The 12,734-nt window shown below is 60.1% G+C and overlaps 3 protein-coding genes across 3 annotated transcripts; 1 reads left to right on the top strand and 2 right to left on the bottom strand.

Moving 5' to 3' along the window:
- Positions 1-1,270: 1,270 nt before the first annotated feature.
- On the bottom strand, positions 1,271-5,682 carry MYCTH_46579 (uncharacterized protein; the record flags this gene model as incomplete). The annotated part of the gene is made up of 3 exons (XM_003662236.1): positions 1,271-2,423; positions 2,489-3,657; positions 3,748-5,682. The coding sequence occupies 3 exons, from the start codon at positions 5,680-5,682 to the stop codon at positions 1,271-1,273; spliced, it is 4,257 nt and encodes a 1,418-aa protein (XP_003662284.1).
- A 451-nt stretch (positions 5,683-6,133) lies between these two features.
- MYCTH_2302759 (uncharacterized protein) lies at positions 6,134-8,352 on the bottom strand. Its single transcript, XM_003662235.1, has 4 exons — positions 8,022-8,352; positions 7,655-7,944; positions 7,459-7,567; positions 6,134-7,391 (listed from the first exon to the last, which is right to left on the bottom strand). The coding sequence occupies exons 1-4, from the start codon at positions 8,251-8,253 to the stop codon at positions 6,652-6,654; spliced, it is 1,371 nt and encodes a 456-aa protein (XP_003662283.1). The 5' UTR covers positions 8,254-8,352; the 3' UTR covers positions 6,134-6,651.
- A 471-nt stretch (positions 8,353-8,823) lies between these two features.
- Positions 8,824-12,081, top strand: MYCTH_2302755 (uncharacterized protein). The gene is made up of 2 exons (XM_003662234.1): positions 8,824-9,127; positions 9,210-12,081. The coding sequence occupies exons 1-2, from the start codon at positions 8,979-8,981 to the stop codon at positions 12,022-12,024; spliced, it is 2,964 nt and encodes a 987-aa protein (XP_003662282.1). The 5' UTR covers positions 8,824-8,978; the 3' UTR covers positions 12,025-12,081.
- Positions 12,082-12,734: the final 653 nt, after the last annotated feature.

Here is a 12,734-nt window from a genome sequence, read left to right as displayed (position 1 = left end):
GTTTGCTGCCGGCCTCGGGCGTTGGTTTCGGAGTTACAAAGGTAACCAAATCATCCAGTGCGGAGGACACCCTCCTCACCGTCCCGTCTCTTTGGTCTTTCTATCAAAGAGACGTGTACTATCAGAGCAATCATGCATCCATGTATAGACTATGGCAGGGTGGCATTGCATTGTCAGCTGGCTATGGATTTAACTCCAACTTCCCGGTGAAGCACATCGGGATTCACATCTTACATCTTTTCCTTTGTTCTATGGAAGGAGGCGGAGGATCATCACGACAATACGACGGAATGACACGATTTAGTGGCAAAGACCTATCCTGTATGTACGTACTACAACCTACTAATCATTTCCTTTGTCGATCAAGGGGGGCGGCTGCTGTTGCTATAGTGATAGCTCAATAGTTGACGTCTCGACGTCTAAATATGTGTTTTTCAACCACGTCGACAAAGCGGTCGTCCCATGTGTTTCGTTTCCTGTGTCTTTCTGCCTGTAATGGCTGCCACTTGTCTGGCATTTCTCGATTAGGTTCTCCGAACATCGTCTCTAGGAGCGAATTTACCCAAGAGACGGATCTGGCCAAGGTAGAGAGTATCTCAGATGGAGGAGAACAAAGATCACTTAGTTAGAGAAGAAGTGTGCCGACCGGGATCTTGACGGAGGCGAGGGAATGCAGGAAGTCTGGCTCAATGTTAGACAACCAAGCCACCTGGCGTGGCATACCTTCGACCCCAACTCGTGATTACATAAAGACTTCCCATTGTGATTCTATTCCATGACTTTGATTCCCAAACCCTAGGACCCTACGGATTCACCCAACCCATACTTTGAAAATGATAAATACACCCTGAAACCTGCCACGCCATGCCTAACATTTCCCTAACCCTGCAACAACAATCTTGACGTCCCAATCAGCAAAGTCGTCGTCTCCCGGAAGCATGATATTATTTCCCTCCCACCTAATCAATGATGCTTTGACCTCCCAAGAAAGGCAGATTAGGTCCCAACGGAAGGAAAAGGCGTCTCAGCTACCGTGGTGACTTCAACCTGACTGACGGCTATATCAACCACCAAAGAGCAGACGACGGTCCGGCCCGCCGGACAAGACAACCCGCCACCAATCCGGATTCGGTTCGGGAACAAAGCACATTTTTGGTATGTACTGGTGTGTGTGTACAGGTACAGTACATCAATGATGATGCAACGCGGCAAGAAAAGAGAAGAGAGGAGGGGAGGAGGAGGGGAAAAAAATAGACACCTTCCCCCCCAATCACTCAAACTTGCCGGCGCCAAACAAACCGCCCACGGCCTTGACGCGGCTCTCGACGCCGCGGAACTTGCGCGCCTCGCGCCGCCTCTCGGCCTCGGCCAGCGCCGCGCGCCGTTCCGTCTCGCGCGCCAGGTAGCTCACGCCCGAGCGCTTGCCGGCGGGCTTCCTGATCTTCATGCTGCTCTCGGCGGCCGGCCGGCCAGTGGTTGTTGTTGTTGTTGTTGTTGTTGTTGTTGTGCTGCTGATGCCGGGCATCGCTGATGATGAGGATGTTGCTGTTGCTGCTGCTGCTGCTGCTCCTCCGGAGGCGGAGGATGAAGTGGAGAGGAGGGAGTTCGTGGTTGCGCGGCGGAGGAGGGCTGGGACCTTGAAGCCGCCCGACGAAGAAGAGGAGGAGGCGGAGGCGGAGCCGGCCGTGGCGAAGGCGAGCTTGTTGGAGGCGGAGGAGGAGGAGGAGGCGGCGGCGGCGGAAGCGTTGCGCTTGAGGCTGATGCGGTCGATGACCTGGGGGGCGGGTCTGCTGCTGCCGCGGCGGGGGTTGCGGTTCTCCTTGTTGCTGGAGCCGCTGCTGTTGCTGTGGGAAGACCCCGGGCGGAGGCGGTCGTCGTCATCGTCGTCGTCGTCGGATGAGCCCAGCTCGGTGGCCGGGATGAGAGAAGAGGAGTTATAGGGCTCCTCAAGCAGGTTGGAGAGCGACTCGCGAATCTCGCTGATGCTTGAGGGCTTCTTGGCGATCTTGCTCCGACGGGGGTTAGGCGCAACAACGGTCTGCGGCTGGCTGTTGGGGATGACGGCAGCAGCTGACTGCGCAGCGCCCGAACCTTGTGACCCCTGGCTCGCCGCTGATGGATGAGCGGGCGGCGGCGCAAAGATAAAGTCCATTTCTTCGTCGTCGCTGCCGCGGTCCTCAATGGTGCGCAGGAATGCCTGGTTGCGCGGGTTCTCGGCGACCTTGCTGATGCGCTCGTCGGCAAGGAGGGCGCGCTGCATCTTGGCGAACTGGCGACGCTTCATGCGACGGCGGGCCTCGCCGCCGTCGTCCGAGTCGGACAGGTCGTCCCAGTCGCCGTGCCGCTTGCGCCGGAGCTGGCCGGTCGTGACGTCGTGGAAGAGCTTCTCGACCCGCTTCTCGTCTTCAGCGCGCTCGCGGTCACTGTGGGAGGTCAGCCTTGTGGCCATGCCGGAGGGGAGAGAGGGCGTCTGGTAGGTAAAACTTACGCGTAGAATGCGGCGAGCTTCCTCTCATCTTCCTCGTCGTCCTTGGTCTCGTCGTCAATCATCTCCTTGACCGACTGGTCGTCGCTATCGTCACTGTCCTCATCGTCCACGCCACCGAGTCCGGCGTACTCGTCCTCCGACTCTTCGGCCTGCTCCTCGACCATCTCGCGGGCTTGGCTCTTCTTCTTGTCAAAGACCTTCTTGCGCTTCTTCTCCTTGAGCGCAGCCTCCTTCATGGCGGTGAATGCGTCGTTGTTGTTGTTGTTGGTGGTGGTGGTGGTGCCGAAGCCGAACTCGTCATACTCCACATCTTCCATCACTTGGTCCTCGCCATCACGGGGTTGGCGAGTGGGCGACGCCGGGACCGCGTCAGCCCTGCGCCTGAGCTTGCCGGTTCGCTGCACCAGAGGCGAGTCGTTCGGCTCCTCCGCTTGGGTCTGGCCGACGGGAACGGTTTCTATGGTTGACACGGGGGGCTCGATGAAGCGCTGGCGGAGAGGAGAGAAGTTGTGGAAACCCGCGTCCTGGGTCGGTTCGATAAGTTCCGACATCTGAGTCTGGCTCACGGAATTCTCCCGGAGGAAGGTATCGAACCCGTGCGTCTGGGACTGCGAGAAGCGGATCTGCACGCCCTGGGTCTCGGCCTGCTGCGTTTCCCGCGTCGGCTGGCTGTCGCGAATCATGTCCTCCGCGGCGTCCTGGGCCGCCTGGGAAAAGTTCGAGTCGGGGAAAGCGGTCACGTCAAAGGTGGGCCTCGGCTGGGAGGAGGGTGACGCCTGGGTCGTCGCCATCGGGGTGTCATCCATGGTGCCCGCGAAGATCTGGGTGAGACCGAGACCAGCAGGTCCGGCGACGGGAAGGCCTGGGATGAAGGTCTTCCTGGCGGACCGCAGCACGGACGTCGGCGCGCTGGGAGACTCGGCGTTGCGAACCGACGGCGACTTGGGCAGATGATCCTTTGGCCGGGGTGTGGCCTTGACGAAGGGCTCAGCCTCGTCCTCATCGTCGCTAACGATGGTGACGTGCTTTCTGGCCCTGCGCCGGACTTGGTTGGTACTGGGAAGATCGGCGTCATCATCTGACTCTGCGCCGTCAGCTTGGTCTCCGACTTCTTCGGCCTCGGATGCATCCGCCACTTCGGCCGCATCGTCAACCAGCTTCTCCCCTTTCTCGTCTCCTTCCTCTTCCTCAGAACCGGAGAATAGAGCAACTCCTTCTTCCTGTTCCTCTTCCACTTCCTCTTGCTCCTCTTCTCCCACTCCTTCTTCTTCTTCTTCTTCTTCTTCTTCCTCCTCCTCTTCAGAGCCAGACAATTCAATCCCCCTCTCCTCTCCCCCCCCCGCGGCTTCCTCATCCTCGTCGTCGTACTCCTCATCCTCACTCTCGTCGTCCCACCCGAGCGGGTCCTCCTCCTCGCCCGCGGCGCGCTTCTTCTTCCTCTCGGCCTTGGCGGCCTCTCTCTCGCGCCGCATGATCTCCTCGGCCTCCCGCCTCGCCTTGGCCACCATGTCTTCGACCTCCTGCAGCTCCCGCTCCCGCTCCTCGGCCGTCTGCACGTATACGCCCCTGGCGCGCAGCATCTCGAGGTGGCGGTCGCGCTCGAGCCTGGCCTGCTGGCGGGCGCGCTGCAGGAGGCTGGCCTGCAGCTCGGCCGTCGTCATGACGGTCTCCTGGTGCTCCTTCTTGAGCTTGTTGCCGGCGCGCGAGGGCGGCGCGGGCTGCCTGTCCGGGTCGTCGAGGTGGGCCAGCCGGCGGAGGATCTGGAGGGAGTGGGCCTGCTTGGCCTTGTTGGCGGGGACGCGGTCGAAGATGGCGTCCAGTTTGGATTTGCGGGTCGCGACGACTTGGAGGTCGTCGTCGTCGTCGTCGTCGTCGTCTTCATCACCATTCCCGAGGGAGACTGACGCGGCTGCCGTGCTGGTTTCGAGGGCAGCGAGCTTGACGCGGATGTTGCGTTTCTTCGGAGGCCCCTCGACTGCCGGCTGCCGTTGCTCTTCCGGGTCCGCAGCGGTTGCTTTACCTTTGCCTTTGTCGAGCCTTTGGCTGGTGGTGACTGCGTCAATGGCCTCCTCCTGACGACGGAGAAGGCCGTCAGCACCGCCGCCTCGGGGCGCTATTCCTGCTCCCGCGGGAGAGACACCCTTGGATTCGGCCTCCTTCCCGACCGCCGGTGGCGAACTAGGCGGTGTCTCGGCATCCCTCGCCTCGGCATCGCTGTGCTGAGGGGAGCCCGGCGTGGGAGCGCGGCTCGAGCTTGCGGCCGGCGCGGGCTCGTCAACCGGCGCAGCTGCTGCTCCACCCTCGGGCTTGAAGTTGAACCGTTCAAAGAGAGTCGCCTTGGTGATCTTTTTCTTCACCTTGGCTTCGTGGGCGAGCTGCAGACTTCGGGTCAACCGCTGCGTCTCCCGGTTCATCTCCTCCAGGGCCTTTTTGCTTGCTTTGCGCGGGCGTCTTGATGTGGCCGCTTCTTGCGTGAGCTTGCGGCCACCGTCGTCGTCGGTAATACTGTCGTCATCCCCATCACGATCGGCGGCGATGTCATCGTCGCCCTCCACCTCCTCCTCCTTGTCGAAACCGGCAGCCCTTCTCCGTTCAGCCTTCTTCCGCGCCTCTTCGGCCTCCCTGGCCAGGCGCTCCTGGCGCTTCCTGGCAACCAACGCCTGGAAGCGAGGATTCTTAATCAAGCGGGTCGGGCTTGGTAGGTCATCGTCGCTTTCGCCTGCTGCAGGGGACTGGGGCTTCGATGGCGAGACGAAGAGGCCCGGAGAGGTGGGCGCGCTCTTCTTTTGTGGGGAGATGAAGAGACCTGGCGAAGGTGCAGCTTCCTGTGGCGGTGGATCCGGTGTTGGTGTGCGTTCCCGCCGCGACTTGAGCTTCCTGGGACGCGTCATAACCACGTCCTCGTCTTCGTCTTCAACCCCGGCTTGTCCAGAAGCATCGGAGTTGTTCTGCGCGGGCGGAGTGCTTCGCGTCGGGTCCGTGTCGTCGTCTGATGGCTCTCGAGTTTCGCGGTCGCGGGTCTGCATCCGGGCGGCTATTTTGCCACGGGGACGGAGAATGGCATCGTCCTCTTCTGAGCTGCTGTCCGAGAGAGCATCGAACCGGTTCTGTAGGATAAGGCGCGTCGTGGCCGTGGTGGGTGACACGCTGCGAGAGCGCGGCAGAGAGGGAGACGGAGACCTAGAAGAGGCCATTGTGCCCGCAATTTGGGCGATTTGAGAAAAATAAAATTATGGCAGGCGGTGCTGGCCCAGGAACAAATTGTTTAAGGACTCCCCAAAGATCACTGCTTGGGCGAGGTGAAGGTACTAGTAGACGGGTGGATTGTGGTATGATAAGTGGCAGCGTTAGTTTGGTGGGGAAGACGCGCTGCCAGACGCGTTCCGGGATTTGGGGTAAGTGGGAGGGCCCACTCACACTCGGGAACTCGCTGCAATTAAATATCTTTGTGTGTGTTGTACGGGCCGCGCGAGGATCTGACGCGACACCCCTGTAAAGACGCAGTGCGTACATTATGTATCCGTACATACTCTGTCCATACGATATAATAAGCCGTCAACCAACGCCTGCAGCAAACACAACACTACGTCGTACGAATTAGTTTCGTAGGGCAGCGCGCTAGTCCTCGTCATTGCTCGTTTTACTCACGTCCACAACCATCTTTTTTTACTTGCTTGCTCCGCATGCTAAACGAGGTACACACTACCTAAGTATATACGACCGAGGCTGTCAACCGCGCATTGCCATCTCAACTCCCTTCGAGGGCTTTTTATGGGTATCGTTCGTAATGTTAAAAGTACAAAAACGACAAAAGGAAAAAAAAAGGGAGATATAAAAAGCCCTCCAATCTCAACGGCAGTCCCCACCCCCCAGGTATAGTATGTCCCCCAACTCGACGCCCAAAATGTGCCTGCCGCCCTTTTTGAATCTCACCCAAGAAAGTTGTACAATGGACGTAGCAACCAAAGAGACTCTCGTCAGTGCCAATCCAGTGTGCGTGCGTGTGCGTGTGTGTGTGTGCAAGCAACCGTTGTCACTCCCTTTCGTAACGCCAACTTCCAGACCGCCCCCGAAAACTCCGGGCAAAAAGCAAGAGAGAGAGAGAAAGAAAGAAACAAGACCCCTCGCTCGTAAAATAGCACAAGCTGAGCTTCTGCGCGGCCTTAGCCAACGGCCAGGCAGGAGTCCAGAACCGCATCAAGCATTTTCGCCTCCCGGCCAGCGCCCTCCCACCACAAGTCATCGTCAATGTCCATCTGGTCGTCATGGGCGGTCCCGTTGGTAAGCGGCTCCGGGTCCTTCCCGGTCCCGTCCCCTTTCATGCCGCTCATCTCGACGTCTCCGTCCCGGTCCGCGACCCTCTCGCGGCCGTCCACATATGTGTAGTCGTCCCAATTCTCCAGCTCGCCCTCTCGGTAGCCATATATGACCGACGTGCTGATGATGGGGAAGTTGGCCAGGCCGCAGTCGCCCATCTCGAGCGCGAGCCGGAGGTCGGCGATGCCCAGCGGGCCGCGCTCGCTCGCGGCCTTGGCTTCGACGGGCAGCAGCCCCGTCTTGTCGCGCGTGATCTCGCCCCGCTGGAACGCCTCCTCTTCCTTGGCCAGCTGCTTCCGGTACTTGTGCGTCAGAATCCAGTTGTTGCTGGGGCCGAACCCGGCGTTGCCCGAGTCGCCCGGCGGGTTGCTCCGCGTGCGGCTGAATATGGCCGACATGACCTCCTTGATGAACGTCTCGGTGGCGATCGACATGAATTGCGCCGCGTCTGGCGCGTGCCCGGACGCGAGGCCTGCCTCGTAGCAGAAGGGAAGCATCCGCGCCTCGATGTTGCTGACGTCCGGGAACTCGCCCGACTCGACGGCCAACGGCTGCGCATAGCGTTTCCTAATCTCTAGGTCAAAGTCTTTTTGAAGGAACGTCAGCAGCCGGGGCTCACTCGACGACAATGCGGGGAGGGGTGGTGCGCATACTCATCCGACTTAGTCCGCCGCCCGCACTGGCCGGCACATCGGCCGTCTTGGAGTGGCGCAGCCGGGCATGCTCGGTGAACACGTTGGCCAGCGACTCGTACGGGTCAAACTTGGAGGCTGATTGTCAGCAACCACTAACTCTGCGGGAGGAAAAAAAAAAAAAAAAAAGTGCAGCATGCGCTCTGGCTCGGCTCACATCGTTGTGTGCAAGATCCTTGATGCGCCTCCGGTCGCGGGGCGGAAGCTGCATGACCTCCCCTTTCAATCTCCGCTCCGCGGCATCGCCCGAGACGGGCTTGCTCCCCGCGGTCGTCGACGGCTTGTCGTTTGCGCTGACCCAGGGCGCGAGGCCCTGGTCCGGCATCTCGCGCGTTACATTGCCGTAGATGGCGGCAATGAGCTGGTTGTGGAGGTGTTCTCGGGTGCCGTCGGGCGAGGCGAGGATGGGCTCGATGCGCTCGCTAAACTCGGCCTGGTTCAGGCGCCCTAGAAACAGGTCATCAGCGATGCGATTGTCCCAATTGACAGGGAGGCGTCTCGAAATCTGCGGTTTATTTTAGTACCGATCAGGAAGTTGGTTATGGTTTCTTTGTAGGTGGGCCATTGTTCCGCGCCGATGCTGGCCTTGAGCGCCGTGTAGATGGGTTCGAGATCGATGCGGGCCGGGATCAGCTGGCTAGTTTTGGGCGCCTTGTGTATTGACGGTACCGATACGTTGATGGACTGTTTCGAGAGGACCGGTGTCGAAAGGTTGATGGACGGCCGGCTCAAGGCGGCGGGGTTGATGTCGACCATGGCGGCGGCGGCGGCGGGAGGAGCTCGCGGTGTACGGCCGCCGGCCCACGGATAAGCGAGTGGTGCGGGATGCGGTCGGCGAGAGCGCGGAGAGAGAGAGAGGGTGTCAGGACCGTCGCGCGCGGGTTGCTGCACAATCGTGGGGCGAAACCGCGTTCATTTGCGCATCAAAATGTAGGCCTGGCTCATGCGATCCAAGTTACGGAATTAAATTGATGCATCGGGCATTGTAACGTTGACGTATTGATGATTTTGTGCTCGGCCGGCCAAACTTGGGGTGGTCGGTCGCGGTGTTCGGTGGTCGTCGAATTTTATGGAGCCTCGCAGTACGACACCTAAGCAGGCCCCGTAGAGGGCGTTGCGCCCGGAATTAGGCTGCTGACAACTAGCGCGGGGTACCTATCTTCGCACCAAAAGAAGGCGTTGTTGTCAGGTACCACGCCCCACAGGGCAGCCAGGACACTAACCTAGCACTGATGCCGTACTCTACGCAGTGAGCACCACTGACGCATTTGGTCTTGGCGCTAGCTTTTGGTGCTCTCTTTCTGTCCCTCGTCTCTTACCGCGTCGCGTCGAGCTTTTGGGCCGCATTTGCCGTTTCCCAGAGAGACCCCTCCCCCAGCATCCCAGAGCATCATAAGGATTACACCAACTTAGCAAACGAACGCTGGACGACGGCCCCCGGATCAATTCACTGTTCCAACAGCCAACACCATGCAGCAGCCATGGCTAGCAACCCGCGTAACCCCCGCGTGTCGAATGCCATCGACAGTCTGATCACGCATTTGGTGCCCAGCAATCCGGACGACGACGAATACACAGCCCAGCAGCGACACCGTGCTTCCTTCGAGCTCGTGCAGAGCATCCTTGATCGGTGCGCACTCACTCCCTCTCTCCCTCTCTCTCATCTCACCTGTGCCCCCCCAAAGCGCGCCCCATTGCTGATGCTTTGCCAGCCCCGGTTCACCCGTCTCGTCCGACGTAAACCATGCTTCGGATCTCATCAAGCGCAAGCTCATCCAGAGCAACCCTAGCCAGGCCCTGAGGTTCTCCAACCTCTACACGAGGCTGCTGTCGCTGCCGGTGCTCAACCAAAAATGGGCGATCCTGTACCTTCTCTACCAGCTCTCCGACTCCCCTGATCCCAACGAGCCCCCGCCTTTAAGTCCGCCAAAACGGGCAGCGCAACGAGAACCCCCTCGGCCGGCAGAGAAGGAAGGGCGGTCGAGGGCGTCGACTGCTGCCCCCACGCCCGAGGAAGAAGTGGTCGGCGATGCGTTCGCGCCCGGTGGCCTGAAGAAACTACCCACCGAGAAGAATCCCAAGCGCAGTCAGGCCGAGGAGAGGCCACCTGCCCAGCCCCCTGTTGACGGGACGCCAAAGAAGGCAGTTAGGGATGTGTCTATAAAGTCGACGTTGCTGGCCGACAATTCCAACGACTTCGAACCATCCGAGATGGCCCTGCTGAGAGACTTGCCCTATACCCTCCAGGGGCTCTCGTCCACCACCCTTCCCTTCGCCAGAGAGAGCGCCCTAAAGCTGCCTCGTACTCTTCCGACGCCAATCATATCGCTCCTCCATACCCTTGCCGAACCTTCGCTGCTCTATAGGGGGCTTGCGGCTTTTGTCAAGTCGCCCGCGAAGGGCCTGCTTGGCCAAAGCTTGCGCGCGGCTATCAACAAGGAGTTGCGGTCGTACCTCACCCTTGTCGCCACGCTCGAGGCGCAAATACGGAGGGCGCTCGCGGCCATCGACGAATCTGCACCTCGCGGGGGAATCGGGAAGGCCGGCGTCACCCTGAAGCGCTGTGTGGTATGGACTCGAGAGGCCACCATGGGCCTGCGCCTCATGTCCCTGATCGCCGAGGAAAGTAATACGAGGCACGGCGGGCAGATCATCAGCATGATTCATGGCTTCTCTACATCCCACGGCGATCCCGTCGTGGCTGCCTTTGCCGAGCGCCTGCTGGCAGACGTGACGCGCCCATTCTACGACATCCTCCGCCGCTGGATCTATGACGGTGAGCTGTCGGACCCGCACCTCGAGTTCTTCGTCAGGGAACAAAACCCCGATGACGAGAAGCGCAAGGAGTCCAAGGCCAAGGGTCAGGCTAGTGTCTGGAACTCCAAGTACGAAGTCGTCGACAGCATGGTACCCAGCATCATCACGGCCGACTTTGCCCAAAAGGTGTTTCTGATCGGGAAGTCGCTCAACTTTATCCGCCACAGCTGCGGCGACAGTCAATGGGTCGACGCGTATTCCAAGACCTCGTCCAAGCCGCTCAGCTACGGCGACACCGCGACGCTCGAGACGTGGATCGACGAAGCCTACAAGACGACGATGCGGCGACTGATGTACCTCATGAGCAACCGCTTCCACCTCTTCGAGCACCTGCAGGCTCTCAAGAACTACATCCTGCTCGGCCAGGGCGACTTCATCGCGCTGCTCATGGAGTCGCTGGCCGCGAACCTGGACCGGCCGGCATTCGCACAGTACCGACACACCCTGACGGCCCAGCTGGAAAACGCGATTCGCGGCTCCAACGCCCAGTACGACAGCGAGGAAGTACTCAAGAGGCTCGACGCCCGCATGCTGCAGCTCAGCCACGGCGACATCGGCTGGGACTGCTTCACGCTCGAGTACAAGATCGACGCGCCCGTCGACGTCGTCGTGACGGAATGGGGCAACCGCCAGTACCTCAAGGTGTTCAACTTCCTCTGGCGTGTCAAGCGCGTCGAGTTCTCCCTCTCCTCCACCTGGCGCAAGTGCATGACCGGCTCGCGCGGCGTGCTCCAGACCTCGGACGAGGAAGTGCTCCAGACCTGGAAGAGCACCCGGGGGGTGCTCGCCGAGATGATACACTTCGTCGGTCAGCTCCAGTACTACATCCTCTTCGAGGTGATCGAGTCCAGCTGGACCGAACTGCAGAAAAATATCCGCAAAGAAGACTGCACCCTAGACGACCTCATCACCGCGCACACCAAGTACCTCACCGCCATCACCCACAAGGGCCTCCTCGGCGCCCGCCGGCGACAGTTCCAAGAATCGCTCAAGGAGGCCGCCGCTCAGCAGGGCACCGACCCCACCACCACCACCACTACTACTACTACCACTACTACAACCACCACCACCACCTCCTCCTCCTCCACCAACCACGAAGACCGCAACTCCTACATGGTGCAGCTGAGCGAGCTCCTCCGCACGATGCTCGCCTTCCGCGACTGCGTGGACGGGCTCTACAGCTGGTCCCTCTCCGACTTCACGCGCCGCCAGGAGGCCGACGCGGTCAGCATGCTGCAGCACCGCAACAAGAAGCCGAGGCTCGGCAACGGTGCCGCCCCCCCCGCGGTCCCCGCCGATCCGGACGACCCTTCCTCGGCGGTCTCGAGCGCGGCCGTGGCCAGCCACGACGCCGACGCCCTCAGGTCCGAGCTGCCGGCGCTGCAGGACCGCCTGCGCCAGCTCGGCGCCGGCTTCAGGGCCCGCCTGCAGATCCTCCTGGGCGACCTCGCCTACCAGCCGGACGTCGACATGCGCTTCCTCGGCGTGTCCATGAACTTCAACGACGTGTACCAGCCGGTCAAGAGGAAGAGGTCCGCCCCGGGTGGGAGCGGCGGCGGCGGCAGCAGCGCGAGCGCGAGCGCTGCTCAGGGGAGTCAGGGACAGCAGCAGCAGCAGAGTCAACAGCAGAGTCAACAGCAGAGTCAACAACAGCAGCAGAGTAGTAGTCAGAGCCAGGGTGTTGCCGGGGCGAATACCTTGAGAGTGTAGAGGCCCATAAGCACACGGCGACTCACCGCTATTGTGCTTAAAAAGGAGGGGAAGAGAGGGAGGGGTGGGGGGGAGTAAGGGAAAGTGTTCGGTTGGTTGTGGTTAGACGGCGCATGTTACGGGGCCAGGAACCAGTTCACATCAGTCCGCGGCGTTAGGGTGAGCTCGGTTACGGTAGAAGATTTACGCTGTTTGTTTGGCTTTGGTGCTCTCGGGGCTGCTGGATCTGTGAAATGGCATGGCATGGCATGGCATGGCTTATCATGAGAGGTTTCCAAGGTGTGCCAGAAATGGAAACGCTGCATTATATACATACCTATATACCCAGTTGCTTTCCCCATGTTCTGGTCCGGAACGCACGGTTTTCTTGGCCCTTGAGCGTCTTTTTTCTATTTTGTATTCACCACTGCCGATGATGCTTTTCATCCCCATCCGATTCCTCTTTTCTCGCCTTTTATATATGCCCGGAATCGTTCTAACAATGCATGGACATACACCAAATCCTCGCTTTGTCATTGACCTACTCTGCCCTCCCCGTATCGCACCGAAACCTGATCAGAAAGGAAAAAAGAAAAACGTTTTTAGTGTCTTCGCAGCCGCAGTTAACCGACGAAAAGGAGTGATGACGCGGCGTGTAAGCCCTACAACCACTCGACTCCCCAGGTCTGCTCGCCCGCGCGGAACGGGACGACCTCGACCCCGTCACCCCG

The sequence above is a fragment of the Thermothelomyces thermophilus genome, chromosome 2, assembly GCF_000226095.1.
Source record: "Thermothelomyces thermophilus ATCC 42464 chromosome 2, complete sequence".
In the NCBI taxonomy this organism is placed as follows: Eukaryota; Fungi; Ascomycota; class Sordariomycetes; order Sordariales; family Chaetomiaceae; genus Thermothelomyces; species Thermothelomyces thermophilus.
Note: the sequence above shows the minus strand (reverse complement) of the source record. Positions and strands in the feature narration are given on the sequence as shown.